Source organism: Podarcis bocagei (assembly GCF_964188305.1).
Source record: "Podarcis bocagei genome assembly, chromosome: 5".
NCBI classification, from domain to species: Eukaryota; Metazoa; Chordata; class Lepidosauria; order Squamata; family Lacertidae; genus Podarcis; species Podarcis bocagei.
The window spans coordinates 73927091-73942817 of NC_138129.1; the positions used below are offsets into that span (position 1 = coordinate 73927091).

The following is a 15727-nucleotide window of genomic DNA, read 5'->3' on the forward strand; positions in this document are numbered from 1 at the left end:
GCCACCCAGAGGGGCTGGGGCAACCCAGTCAGATAGGTGTGGTAAAAATAATAAAATTATTATTGCTATTATTATAGAATAGGACGTCCCAATTTTCATCAGAGAAATGTTGGAGGGTATGCAATAAAATAAAATATGGGGCGGCTGGTAAGCCCCACCCCGCATAACCAATCACAAGAAGCAGTACACACACACTATTTGAATGGCAATGTCCACCAACCTGCAGGGGGAGGCCCCCTCAAATATTTTATTGGGGAGGCCAAAGGGATCACTAGGAGTTGGCTCCTATGTCACCCACTGTTCTCGGGGTGTTGGAATGAAATGTTTAGGAATTATGATTAAATACTGTCTGACCTTATAGGTTATAGCTCAAATTAACTTCTAAGGATTATTTTTTTTAATATTTAAATGTTTGCTCTATGTGGGGCTACCTTTGAAGGTGACCCAGAAACTACAACTAATCCAGAATAGGGCAGCTAGACTGGTGACTGGGAGCGGCCGCCAAGACCATATAACACTGGTACTCAAGGATCTACACTGGCTCCCAGTACGTTTCCGAAAACAATTCAAAGTGTTGTTGCTGACCTTTAAAGCCCTAAACGGCTTCGGCCCAGTATACCTGAAGGAGTGTGGTCCAGCACTGAGGGCCTTCTGGCGGTTCCCTCCCTGAGAGAAGCGAAGTTACAGGGAACCTGGCAGAGGGTCTTCTCGGTAATGGCACCTGCCCTGGCAGAGGGTCTTCTCGGTAGTGGCACCTGCCCTCCCACCAGATGTCAAAGAAATAAACAACTATCTGACTTTTAGAAGGCATCTGAAGGCAGCCCTGTTTAAGGAAGCTTTTAATATTTGATGAATTATTGTATTTTAATATTCTGCTGGAAGCTGGCCAGAGTGGCTGGAGAAACCCAGCCAGAGCCAGATGGGCGGGGTATAAATAAATTGTTGTTGTTGTTTGCTGTTTTATTTATTTATTATTATTCTTTTCATTTATTTATACACCACTTAAACATTTGCATTTCTTTGTTGCAATCTCAGTGAGAATTATTCTTGGGAACTAAATTTAGGAAGTTACTACAAAGTGCATAATGTATGGCATTTATCAAATGAAATGCAAAGTGTAAAAAGGGACTACTATAATTTGCATGCTAAATATGTCAGTGAGTAAGACATATACACGAACGTTTCCAGCTTTGGAGGGAAGAAAGGGTCTCCTTTCCTTCGCATTACTCACTAAAGAGCTATTTTCAGCAGACTTAGTTAGCTCACCCACTGCTTGCAATACATACCTGTGATTTCTCAATGTTTAGAGCAAAAACATATTCATTCAAACAGGGATCCACTTTCCAGAAATCATTAACTACAGTATTACTGTAAGAGCTAAGTGAATTCAAAGCAAAAAGGCTTCACAGGCTTTGCTTTCTCAGCACTTGTGAGATGTTAAGAAAGGCCTGTTCCTTCATTCTAGAAATGATTCTTTTAATTATCTTCCAATTTATGAAAAACTGACATCTTTACTGGTCAATAAATGCTCCGACTGTTTACTCAGTGGCCATGTTCCCCCATTTTGCTAATACGGTTTGACTGCAAAAAAAGCAATCAGTCGTTTCAAATTTTTACATGCATTTCCCCTCATAAATTATGATTAACAGCACAATCCTATGCATCTCTATGCAATCCCCATTGTGTTCAGTTGGGATTACTTTCAGGTAAGCATGTATAGGATTGCAGCCTTCCATACAAAACAGAACCTTAATCTAAATGTTAAGATTTCATTTTAATTTATTTTGTATATTTGGAGTTACTTGGATGCAAATATTTTTTGTTTATGGATAGATAGGTTTGAGCTTTGCAGGTATTTCATAATGACAGTTGGATAATATATTAGACTTGGATTTGAAGTAAGTTTTTAACAGTCATAGAATTTCAGAGTTGCAAAGCTGGGAAGGACCACTGAGGGTTATCTGGTCCAATTTCAACTAAAGCATCCATGACAGATGACCATCCAACCTCTGCATAAAAACCTCCAAGGAAGAGGAACCCATCACGTTCCAAGGGAGTCCATCCCACTGTCAAAGAGCTCTTACTAGGGCTAGTGTTGAAGCAATGGTTCTTCAACATCAACTTTGTTGGTCTAGTCATGTTGTGGGGATGCCTGATTATCATCTTCCAAAGCAACTACTCTTTTCCCAACTTAGGAATGGGAAGCACAATGTTGGTGGACAACAAAAGAGGTTTAAAGACTGTTTCAAGGCAATTTTTTTAAATATGTAGTATACACACCAACAATTGGGAAACACTTGTCTGTGAGCGCTCCAATTGGAGAATGGCTTTTACCAAAGGTGTCATGGGCTTTGAAGACACTCGAACTCATGACACAAGGGAAAAACGTGCTAAGAGGAAGGCACACTTGGCAAATCCACACTGTGATCAATTCCTGCCCAGAAACCAATGTCCCCACTGTGGAAGGACGTGCGGGTCCAGAATTGGCCTCCACAGTCACTTACGGACTCATTGTTAAAACCATGTTTATGCAAGACAATCTTACTGAGCTACGAGTGATCGCCAAAGAAGAAAGAAGAAGACCAGGGCAAGGCAATATATCGATATATCATCCAAAACCTGTCTGAAGTCCATATCGTGATACCTGGCAATATATTGTGAATTATGATGTGTGACTGTGTGCTATGCAAAAATCACAATGTGGGGGAAAACCGTGAAGCCAGCCAACGCTTCTCTTGATTGCTGCAGCACCTGTTAAACGCTGCTGGCTTAGCTCTCCTCCTTATTTAGGGGACAGCAAATCACAAGAGCAGGCACCATCAAAAATCACGATGCAGGAAGAACAGTGAAGCCAGCCAATGCCTCTACATAGCTCCATCCTTATTTCAGACACTGGAATATATCGTTATATCACAACATTTAGCTAGTGATATATTGCGATGTTGAAGACCAGCCTCCGCCCAGCTCTAGCTCTTACCCTCAGAAAGTTCCTCCTGATGTCAAGGGAAGTAATCGTGCCACTGTATTCTGCTCTGGTCAGACCTCACCTGGAGTACTGTGTCCAGTTCTGGGCACCACAGTTCAAGAAGGACCCTGACAAACTGGAACGTGTCCAGAGGAGGGCAACCAAAATGGTCAAAGGCCTGGAAACAATGCCTTATGAGGAACGGCTAAGGGAGCTGGGCATGTTTAGCCTGGAGAAGAGGAGGTTAAGGGGTGATATGATAGCCATGTTCAAATATATAAAAGGATGTCATATAGAGGAGGGAGAAAGGTTGTTTTCTGCTGCTCCAGAGAAGCGGACACAGAGCAATGGATCCAAACTACAAGAAAGAAGATTCCACCTAAACATTAGGAAGAACTTCCTGACAGTAAGAGCTGTTCGACAGTGGAATTTTCTGCTAAGGCGTGTGGTGGAGTCTCCTTCTTTGGAGGTCTTTAAGCAGAGGCTTGACAACCATATGTCAGGAGTGCTCTGATGGTGTTTCCTGCTTGGCAGGGGGTTGGACTCGATGGCCCTTGTGGTCTCTTCCAACTCTATGATTCTATGATTCTATGTCAGAATCTCCTTCCTTGTAACTTGAATCCATTGGTTTGGGTCTTACCCTCTGGGGCAGAAGAAAACTCCTGCATGGGAAGTGATCTGGAGCAAAGGATGGGTGACGTAAATTATTTGCTCCTCTTTTTTTAAAAAAAAGATGTCATTCTCCTTCCATTATCTTTCCTCAGGAATTGTTTTCCGAGCCACAGCAACACCCATTTTATTGTCATTTGATTGTTTGAAGGCAGAGTTCCTTCCAGATACATCCTGCCCAGATCACTATATAAACAGTCTGTCTGCTGCCACCTGTATCCATCCAAACAGACTGTCCACAATAGTGCGTCACATTTTCAAACGCCCCTTTAATTCTCTCTCCCCGCCCTCAATGTAACAATTTGTCCGGTTTTTAGCAGCGCCTAATCTCTCTTTTGTCCCTCTCCCCTTCCACCATGACATACGTCAAGGAGGCTTCCAGCACTGCTAAACAGCCCCCGGAACCTGTGCTTTTTCATCACGCCTTGCTAAACATTTCATTTTCAGCTTTGCATTTTTTTTGGGGGGGGGAGGAAATAGGCCTACTGCAATGAAATGAAAACCTAGCTGAAGTTATTTCTAATTTTATTTGTTAAAATATTTACATTGGTTCGAGTCCTGGCCTCTACTGGAGGGTAGGACTCAAACCAATGGCTTCAAGTAACAAGAAAAGAGATTCTGAATAATATACGGAACAGCTTTTTGACAGTAAGAGCTGTTTGACAGTGGAACAGTCTCTCTCGGGAGGTTGTGGACTCTCCTTGCTTGGAGGTTTTTAAGCAGAGGTTTGATGGCCATCTGTCAGGCATGCTTGAGCTGAGATTCTGGCATTGCAGGGGGTTGGACTAGACGGCCATTGGGTCATTTCCAACTCTATGATTCCATTTGAGCCAAGGGACTATAGAGTTCCACGCTATTCTCTTCTAATAACAATATAGTCCAATGCAGAATGGTCAAACTGGACCAAAATGTACCAGCAGACACCAATGCATGTAGGCTCGGGACATGGAATCTTCAAAAAAATATGAGGCACGTGTTCATAACCAGCATGCACTGGGGTTTAGGCTGCCATGCAGAAGTTATAGTCAAGGCATGGAGGTTAGGGGTGGGTAGCAGCAACAAATAGGATCCATGTGTGTATGATCCTTCGTATAGGATCCATGCGTGCTGAAGGCTATGGATGAAAAAGAATCTTCCCTCCACACCTGGATAATTGGGAAGGGGTATTCTTTGGTATTCTGAATTACTATTACAGTGGTGCCTCGCAAGACGAAAATAATTCGTTCCGCGAGTCTTTTCGTCTTGCGATGTTTTTCGTCTTGCAAAGCACGGTCCGTTGCAACTGCGCCTCTTCAAGCGACTTTAAGAAAAAAGCGCAAGACGTTTTCGTCTTGCGAAGCAAGCCCATAGGGAAATTTGTCTAGCGAAGCAACGCAAAATCAAAAAACCCTTTCGTCTAGCGAGTTTTTCGTCTTGCGAGGCATTCGTCTTGCGGGGCACCACTGTATAACTTGGAAGCAAGTTGCTGCCAGGGGCATTATGGGTACTTTAATGAGCTGAATACAGTGAAAGATTATGAGTCATAGGGTAGGTGGGCAGTGTGTGCATGAACTTAACAGTGCTTAGTTTTTTGCTATTTTGTTAATGTTGTTAACATTGTTTTATAGATTATAAATGCTGTATTGATTTGTTAAATATATAACAGGACTTTTGCTTTAAATGTGATGTTTAGCTTAATTTTTAGTTGTCGCTTTGTTGACAGTGTTTTATAGATTGTAATTGTTTCACTGATGATTTGTTAATTGTTCTACATGATTTTTGCTGCATTTGTGATGTTCCATTACGTTTTATCATGTTGTTACTATTGATTGATTGTAAGTTGCCTCAGGATCCATTTGTATACAAAAACATGTATACAGTGGTACCTCAGTTTACGAACTTAATCCGTTCCGGAAGTCCGTTCTTAAACTGAAACTGTTCTTCAACCGAGATGCGCTTTCCGTAATAAGGCCTCCTGCTGCCGGTGCCCTTCCACTATTTGGCTTCCATTCTTAGACCGAGGTAAAGTTCACAAACTGGGACACTACTTCTGGATTTGCGGATTTCGTAATCGTTCATAAACAAGGCTGTTCTTAAACCGAGGTACCACTGTATTGGGATAAATTTGAACTGAAATGTTGGTAAATTTTCTTGAGGACCATCCTGAGACCTGCGGGCATAGGGCGGTATATAAATTCAGTAAATAATAATAATAATAATAATAATAATAATAATAATAATAATAAACAAAAACAAAATGCAAACTAATATGGGAATGTGGACAACTAAATTTAAAACTGGCCAAGTGAAAAACTAAGAGAAACCAAAATTGATAGATTCATCCATCCCTAAATTTGCATTCCCAATCTGTGGCCTGAAGCAACAGTTGTACTCTACCTTAAGGTAAAGTCATCCCAGAAGGAAAGGCACTACTGATGGCTTAATATTTTTCTACATATTAAATCCATTTATGCCAGTGTTCACTTCTCACACAATACACACTGAATCTTAAAATAATAATAATAATAATCAGGAAGTCCTTAACGCCAAGAAAATATTTCCTTTCGACAGAAATATTTTTCCAGAGTGATTGATTTAGAAGGGCTGAACTCATATTCGGTGCCTGAAATCCAGGAACCACCAACTGGGCTGGGATTCAAAATTATAAGAATAGCCATCTATTTTGGGGAGGGGTGTGTGTGATGCAATGAGCAGCGGAGGCAACTGCTTTCCTCACCTATCCCACAAGGGAAAGAGGAAGGGAAACATTTAAGAATTAGTGAAAAGAAAGCAAGGAGCTATTGAGTTACTGCAGCGAGCTCTGCTAGAAGCAGGATCAGAGTTTTCATTAGAAGGACACTTCACTTAGGAATTTAAATCTTTCTTTTGAAAGCAATCATTTGATATGGGAGTTAGGAGAAAACAACGTAATAAATAATATGTTGGAGGATTGTGGGCAAGGGAAGCATGGGAACTCTCGGCATCCTAATTGAGGCCTTGGGTGGAAGTCAGATTCAACAGTGTTGTTCAGTGTGACTGGAAAGCTGTGAACATGGTCAACGTGGAGTTGCTACGTCCAACAAATGATTAATCTGGCAGCAGACTGAAGTGGTGCTCTGTATATTCATTCACCCTCAATTCATGCACTTTCCAGGATGAGAAGGAAAGGTCCCTAATGCCAATAGGTTGCCAGTGGGCACATCCCTCACTCCCCCTGCATCTATGAAGCCTCTGAATGCCCACCACCGTCATGCCATCTTGGTCATGAAGTGGTGAGGGTAGCTACCATTTTCTCCCTTCAGAAATGCATAGAGCAGCAGGAGGAAACTGGAAGAGAGACACTCTTTCCCACATCCTCTCCCAGCTTGGTCCACAAAAACTACATCTGTCCGACGAAATGACAGTGTTTTACAACAACCAATACGAGGGGTGCGTTTGAGGAATTCCATCTTTGCGAATTCTGATACAAACTTACCTGATCTGCGCTTCCCAAACTAATGTGTGGATCAGAACTTCATGGTCCACGATACTTTGCATTTCTCTGAATGGTCAAAAACTGGATCAAAATGCATTTTAGAAACTTGCACACTTTGAGCGAAAATATGTTGAAAATACATATTTAAATATGGTGTTTGTGTGCACAAAGATGAGTTTAATTACTGGTTAAGGTGGAAACAGAACATAATGAACTTCTGGCCTACAAAAGTGGCATGAACCAGAAAGAGCCTATTTTGATTATCTAGCACTTGCCATGTTTTGACTTACACTGAAGGTTCATCTAGTTCTGGAAATGGCTTTCCAAGGTCATAGGCAGTAGTCTTTCCCAGTTTTACTGTCTATGAACTTGAGATACCAGAGGATGGGTTGGGGACCATGTGTCCTGCCACTGTGCTACTGTTGAGTCTACACTTTTAACTGCATGCTTCCCACACTAGAACTATTGACCAAAATTCTGAAATGAATTTCATGTGAATACTTTGCCCTTCAGCTTACTTCAGAATGATGGATTTAACTGAGCAGGGAGGAAGGGAAGTGTAGACTTTTCTCTCTTTCTACCCTCCAATCAACCCCTTTGTAAATCATTCCGTTATTTTAAGGAAGAAGAAGAAGAAAAAATCATTAGAATTATGGACTCAACCAGAAATTAAATAACATGCTTTGCTTTTCCAATTTATTTTTTCCCCAATCAGCTGCAGTGCAACACCAAATGCAGGGCAAAACCAGGCAGAGCTACACTTCCTACCATGTCATGGGCTGTAAACTCTGAACAAAGGGTGATCAGTAAAATAGCGTTGTGTATAACTTGTGCAATGTTCATAAAATAAATTAATGAACAAATAAATATTCTTTGATGGATGCGTTAGCTAGTTTCCCACAAATCCCCCTGCCCCTATTCTCAGGGGTAGCATGAATTGTGAGGGGAGGAGGATGACATTACTCCCACAGGTACCCCTGCCGAAATATCTTACGCTGTGCAGTTGCTAAACCTCTGCAGTGTGAGTACACTGTACGCAACACTCAATGTCATCCACTTCTCAAGAAGTGGGAAGTATCAGAAGTCAGTTCACTAAGCATTATTTACAGCTTCTGATATATATATATATATATATATATATATATATATATATATATATTCATTGCCATCAGTTGTGATGAAGATCGGGTTAATGCTTGAACTCATCATTGCATCCCTTCCCCACCCATGGCATTTATAGCGTTCATTTTCTCAGGGAGGGTAAATTTAATCTTCTACACATTACCAGGAAAAGTGATAGCAGCACTTCTCTCTTATGATGAAGGCACCTTCATCAAATGAGGTTGCACCACCTACTTCACAAAAGGAGATTTTGAAAAGACCTTTGACAAGATCTGTGTCCACTTCTTGAGAAAAGGATAGCGGGCAAGATGCGAGGCTGCAAGCAGAGGCTGGTAATTGGTTTGGTCCTTTCCACAAAATCCATGGTTCTTTACAGAATTCTCATACAGTTATGCGGGGAGATAAACTCCAACCAGAGGCTTCTCCTGACACCTGATTCTCTCGTAGCAGCACCCAAATCCAGCCTTTGCCAGACTGGTGCCCTCCAGATGGTTTGGACTACGACTCCCATAAGTCTCAACCAGCACAGCCAATGGCCGCAGATGATGGGAGTTGTAGTTCAGCAACATTTGGGGAGCACCAGGTTAGCAAAGGCTTTCTTAAGCCACTTCCCCTCAGGACAGTGGTTCAAAAGAGCGCAACGTCCACATTTCTCAGTGACTTCCCCTTTCTTAGACTTCTCAGGAACCACCTTATCTCAGGCATTCCAGTGATTTCTGCTTCTTTCCTCAGGCACCAAGGTATGGTTCTCCCTGAGGCAAAAGATGAAACACTGCCCCCTTCTTGCATGTAAACAAGCTAATCCTACTTTAACACAGGGAACATCCATCACATCTGAGGGCAGCAGACTAGCTTAGCGTGACCAAGGCAAAGAAGGCGCTCCAACTGTAGGGGTGCCAAGGTGTCTTTGGCCCCCCTCAATATTTGTTGGAAAGGGGCTGGACACCCCCCCCAAATATTGGGGCCCCCAGTGCTTATTGTGCACCACAAATCGCAGCTTCAGCGACTGGCTCCTCCAGATGTCATGACGTCGTGTGACGCATGTCGGGCCCCCTCAATCTTGGGGGCAAATTGGCACCTCTGTACTAAATAATTGTATAAGCCAACCTAGTACTTTCATTTACATGCCAAACATACACCTTAAGTTTTAAACTCGGCAATGCCTCCCTGATTTCTTTCTTTTGCACCTGATAACACTTGCGCAGCTTGTATACAACACACACAGAGCTGATAATGGAAGCAGAGAGTAAGGTATCCCTGCATCCTCTGAGTATATTTCACTATTTTACAAAGGACCACCTGTTATTTAAAGGGTTCTGCTGTCTATGTTTGGTTTATGTCCAAAGGAGGGAAAGCACTCAATATGGAGGCCAAATGGCCAAAATATTGGGAAATTTTGGAAGAAGAGGGTGACAGATTAAAATTGCAGAGCTTTGAAAAATTAAAAAACAGAGTACGAGATTGGCTCCATTATTAGCAAATAATGGAGGCATATAATTTGGACAAAAAATTAGGCTTCCAGGTAGAAAAATCAAAATTGGAAACAGAATTGTTAGACCCTAAAGTTAAGAATTTGTCAAGAATGCATAACTTGCTGTTGAAATGGAATACTCAAGATGAAACGGTGAAATCTGCTATGATTAAATGGGCACAAGATGTTGGACATAATATTATGATGGCTGACTGGGAACAGTTATGGACCACAGGTATGAAGTTTACGGCATGTAATGCCTTAAAAGAGAATTTAATGAAAATGATCTATAGGTGGTACAGTGGTGCCTCGCAAGACGAAAATAATCCGTTCCGCGAGTCTCTTCGTCTAGCGGTTTTTTCGTCTTGCGAAGCAACCCTATTAGCAGCTTAGCGGATTAGCGCTATTAGCGGCTTAGCGGATTAGTGGCTATTAAAGGCTTAGCGGCTAAAAGGCTATTAGCGGCTTAGCGGCTTAGAAAAAGGGGGGGAAGCGGAAAAAAATCGGAACACTCGCAAGACGTTTTCGTCTTGCGAAGCAAGCCCATAGAGAAATTCGTCTTGCGAAGCAGCTCAAAAATGGAAAACCCTTTCATCTAGCGGGTTTTCCGTCTTGCGAGGCATTCATCTTGCGGGGCACCACTGTACATAACACCAGTCAAGCTTGCAAAAATCTATCATCTGCCCGATAATAAATGCTGGAAATGTAATGAAACTGAAGGCACATTCTTTCACCTTTGGTGGACATGCCCAAAGATTAAGGCATTCTGGGAGATGATCTATAATGAAATGAAAAAGGTATTTAAATATACCTTCCTGAAGAAACCAGAGGCCTTTCTCCTGGGCTTGGTCGGCCAATTGGTGCCAAGGAAAGATAGGATTTTTTTTATGTACGCCACAACAGCAGCAAGAATACTTATCGCAAAGTACTGGAAGAATGGCAGATGAAGTTGATGGACTACATGGAACTGGTGGAAATGACTGGCAGAATCCGAGACCAGGGAGAAGAGTCGGTGGAAGAAGATTGGAAAAAATTTAAAGTATATTTACAAAAACATTGCAAAATTAATGAATGTTAGAAGGATGCTGGAATGAAGTTATATGGTTTTAGCAGAAATGTAATAAAGAATTAAGTAAAAGCTGATTGATAATGGGCCAAAATGAAAAATTTAAGGTTAGACCGTTAAGATAAATTATAGAACAAAAATTGAGAAAGATGGAAAGAATTTGCTGAAACAATTAATTGAACTAGAATACAAAAAAAGGGAGGTGCGAGGAGGTCGATGAAACAAGTAAGTGAAAGGTAAAGATATGGAATATTGGATGTGTGTTTTAGTGTTATTGTTTCTTTTTGCTGTATTGTTGTATTGTTTTTCTATGTCTTTCTTTTTATGTATTGTAATGTATGTCCTGTTAAATTTTTTGTTTTTCTTTTCTTTTTTCTATAATTTTTAAACCTTTAATAAATATCATTTTAAAACAACAACAACAACAAAGGAGGGAAAGCAAAGAAGCTACCCATCAACGGTTGGCACCTGAGCAGGCACACAGGTCACCTGGTCAAATTTCTTCCCATTGGTTTGATGTATTATGTCGAAATTATAGTAATTATTCCTCAGTGTGCATCTACACATATAAAGCATGTTATGTGAATGTCTGTCGTCTTTTGTAGCAACAAGCAAGTGGCCTCCCTAATAGAGAGGGGAAGATGGAGAAGTGAAGGTACCTTAAATCGAGTCAGATCACTAGTCTGCCAGCCCAGGGCTGACAATTTTGGTTCAAACTGGGTCTTCTAAATGAAAAACAAGCACTGTAAAACACTATGCTATGGCTTCTCCTCTGGCGTTCATTTGCTAACAAATGCCGCACTCCCCAGCACATACAACATGAACTCAGCTGCTCAGCTTAGACAGCATTGGACTATAGTTGGTGGAGAAGCTGCAGCCCATCTTTAACATCCCAATGAATTGCTTGCTCCTTAATACTCACTATGACTTTGCTGAGAGCCAATCAAAATACTCAAATCTGCTTTACAGGTAACTTCGGGCCTTCAAATCCAACACAAATAGCTGCTCTATTTGAATTGGTTCTGGCCTTCTCAGAGATAGCATGCTCATCCCCAGTCGAGTGACTGTCAATTAGGATATCATAACGCCAACCAGAAGATCGGAACCAAATATTTTGCTTCCTTAAGTTATCTTTCAATGCCAGCATGCTGCTAATTTTCCATTTCACCACAGGTGGGACAAGGCTCTAATATTTTATTATGCCTGCAGCACAAATAACTGCAAAACTGTCTTTCAACAGGCTTTGCATAATTTTCCTAAATACTTGCTTCACAATTTTAATAATAACCATCCATAGACATACCCAAATGCAGGTGTGCAACCAGAATTTCTCCCTCTGTCTCACAACCTGCTTTTGTTGCTGTTGGATAGCAATACAAACCTCTTCACCTTTATAAGCATTTTCAAAAACTAATCTACACCTATCCTGGGTTGCTTGTTCTCTTTTTGGATGGCAACAGTATCTCCATAGCTATTACGGTTCTCGGCTGAACACCAACCACATTTTCTGTGGTATCCATTACTTCCCAGGCTAACTTCTAGAGCTGATTTACTTCTGAAACAGCTGCTGCAGATGTGTTAGTAGACACACACACACACACTGCTGTGCTGTGGAGCAGCAGAAATGCTTAGAAACTGGTATAACCAATGGGTCACATCCCCCCCCCCAAAGGTTGCTCTTTTAAAGTCACCTATAGGATTTCAGAGACCCAGAAGCCCTCTTCATGCATTTGTTAATCAATGTGTGAGGAAGTTCATGAGAACATGCCTTGTACCTTACATATTAACACACACAACAGCCAAGGGGTTCCTGTGCACATTTGGATGCTTGCATGCAGCTCTTCCTCCATGGAGATGAAAATTCAGGTTGCTCAATGTCCCCATCCACAAGGAGGAAGCCCCATGCATGTATATCCATACACATTGATGGCCACCATCACACTGACACAGCTAAACACTGGTGCCACCATGATGATGATGATACATCAACACAACACAAATATCCGAAACTAGGGGGTGGGGCTAGCTGCCACATGTTCAGTATCTACAGGTACCATATGGCTGAAAAAGGGCACAGAAGGGTCATTTCTTTGCCTCTGATTGTTTAATGATACATTTACATTCTTCCTGTTATCTATCCGTAAGATAATTTCCTTCACCTTCCAATAATCCCATGGTAACATCCATACTGGAAGGTATAAAAAACGTATTTAAAGCTACTTGGAAATTTTGCTATCAACCTTTTCATTTTTTATATGGGTAGTGCTGTTGACAGAGTGAGTGGTCCCATCACACCTTGGAACTATGGTCAGCTTTACCCAGCCCTTTCAGATATACCAGCATTTCCCCTATTGCCCTCTCAGAACTACAATTTCTAGAGTGGTTTAGCAATCCAATCCCTCTTCACATGGAACTCTGGGGATTGTAGCTCTGGGAAAGGAATAGGGTTTTCCTAACAACCCACAGGCAATGACAAACCTAGACAGCATCTTAAAAAGCAGAGACATCACCTTGCCAACAAAGGTCCATATAGTTAAAGCTATGGTTTTCCCAGTAGTGATGTATGGAAGTGAAAGCTGGACCATAAAGAAGGCTGATCGCCGAAGAATTGATGCTTTTGAATTATGGTGTTGGAGGAGACTCTTGAGTCCCATGGATTGTTAGAAGATCAAACCTCTCCATTCTGAAGGAAATCAGCCCTGAGTGCTCACTGGAAGGACAGATCCTGAAGCTGAGGCTCCAGTACTTTGGCCACCTCATGAGAAGAGAAGACTCCCTGGAAAAGACCCTGATGTTGGGAAAGATGGAGGGCACAAGGAGAAGGGGACGACAGAGGACGAGATGGTTGGATAGTGTTCTCGAAGCTACCAGCATGAGTTTGACCAAACTGTGGGAGGCAGTGGAAGACAGGAGTGCTGGCGTGCTCCGGTCCATGGGGTCACGAAGAGTCGGACACGACTAAACGACTAAACAACAACAACCCACAGCACCCCTTAAACTACAGCTCCCAGAATTCTTTGGGGGAAAGCCATGACTGCTGAAAGTGGTGCCACAATGCTTTAAATGTATGGTATGAATGTGGCCCTAGTTTCTTGTCACGCAGTGGTTGTCCTGCATGAACCGCATATGCACATGGGAACCCATTCAACATTATCCCATAGCTGGGTTTTGCATGGGAAGGTCAGAAGTGCTGGGCAAATTGTCTTTCAGGGAAAGACAGCATGATATGTCTTCTCATTGCAGACTTCATTATTCTAGGGACCCCATTAGCATCTAATGGCTCCATAAGTATCTGACGGACCCCAGTGTTCTTCAAAGCAAATATTTAAAAAGTTTATAACAAACTCTTCTTACATGCACTCAGAGATTCATTTCATCAGATACCAGTGTCCCAGAGATTCTGGCTTTGACAACTGTAGTAAGAAAAGGAAACAACACTGCTCAAGAAGCACAAAACACTTCCCGTGCCCCATTCACAATGTTAGCTTTCTTTGATCCGGCCTTCCTCTCCTCCCACTTTATTCATACAGATATGCGTCAGAGGCAGCCTGTCATTTGTCTATGAAGAACAGAGAGTTACCTGCATTGATAAGAGGGGCAGAGTCAGGATGGACTTTGAAAGGTTCGCCACCACTGTCCATTGCCAGTTTCCTCCAGTGCCTGGCCAATGTCCTTTTATGCTAACTGCTTTGCCCCCATGTGAAGTCTCGGGGCTTCATTCAGGTGTCCCTTTGCCCGGTTGCATTTCCTTCCAGCTCCTAGCACAGCAAACTGGTCAGGCCTCCAGCATTTCCTGCACAAACACTCTTCACAGTCGAGCAGCCGTTAAAATGCCATCACGCTCTCTCTCTCTCTCTCTCTCTCTCCCTCTTGCAATATCCTGGCTCCGAACTTCAGAAAGCACCGCGTCAACAAGCTGCTTCTTTCAACTTAACAATACAGCTGAGAGGTGTTTATGTTTATGCAGGAAGTAAACGCAACCTAGACCAATAGAGCTGTGCTGTGGGCTTGGCCTGGGGCTGGGGCTGATGGTGATTTCAACTGGAAACAGGAACTGAAAGTACACTCCCAGCCCCCCTCAACTCCCTTCGCCTGCAGTCTGCCTGGCTGTCTTCGGCAAATGCCTGGCTTCACTGTATTGTGGTCATCCATAGAAATATGTGTCATGCTTGCTGTGGCATGTTAATTCATTGTCTATTGTCATATCTATCTATCTATCATCATCATCTCTCTATCTATCATCTATATCTGTGTGTGTGTGTGATCATATTGCCTTCCTTAAAAAAAAAAGTCTGAGAATTAAAAACATCTGGAAGGCCTTTGCAATCTATCATAAACAAGAGGAAATCCAAATCATGTGACTTCTAAGAAAATGATGCAAATTGAATTCCCTGCCAACATTTACAGTAATCTGTTTTTCTTTCACTTTGCCCCCCTCTTGCTTGTAGGAAGACGAGGGGAGAAAACAGCAATAAGAAGGGAACTGCTTCAGATGCGAAAATATGCTAAGCTCAAGAACTGTTGCTTTATTAAGTCGGCTTAATCGTTTGGGGGTATGCTTGCGAATTGCAGGAGCAAACCGCTCAGCTAGATTCTGCACCTCCTTCCCCACCCTAGCCACCTTCTTTGTAAGGAACTTGTTGGAGAAGACAAGAAGCTATGTAGGGATCCTAACGCAGGCTGGCTTTGCAGTTTGGGGCTCTGTTCTTTATGTGTGATACATGCCCCCAAAAAGGGAGGATGCCACATTAGTAATGCACCTCTATGAAACCACAGGGCTGGTTTTATTGCTTCAGGTAATAGGGATGTGTTGCTAAAAACAGATACAGCCTGAATACGCACTTTATGGAGCACCCAAGAGGTCCAGAGAGAGAGAAAAAAGCAATAGAAAAGAGAGAGGCATTCACGTACAGTACTGTGAAGTGAGTTTATCTCAGCCAGGAATAAGAAACATACAGCAGCCATAGGAGAAAGAATAAA

At 42.2% G+C, this 15727-nt stretch overlaps 1 protein-coding gene across 5 annotated transcripts in view; it reads right to left on the minus strand.

Moving 5' to 3' along the window:
- LOC308586919 (uncharacterized protein) overlaps positions 1–14948 on the minus strand; it is a 282149-nt gene extending 267201 nt beyond the window's left edge. Inside the window, exon 1 of one of the 5 annotated variants that reach the window (XR_014008111.1) lies at positions 14328–14948. Coding sequence is in view for 4 of the 5 variants with exons in the window: in XM_081194122.1 (XP_081050248.1) it covers positions 14328–14388 (61 nt within the window). In the remaining variant the exon portion in view is untranslated. The remainder of the gene's footprint in view (positions 1–14327) is intronic. The other 4 variants (XM_081194122.1, XM_081194123.1, XM_081194121.1 and 1 more) reach the window with 4 other exon arrangements.
- Positions 14949–15727: the final 779 nt, after the last annotated feature.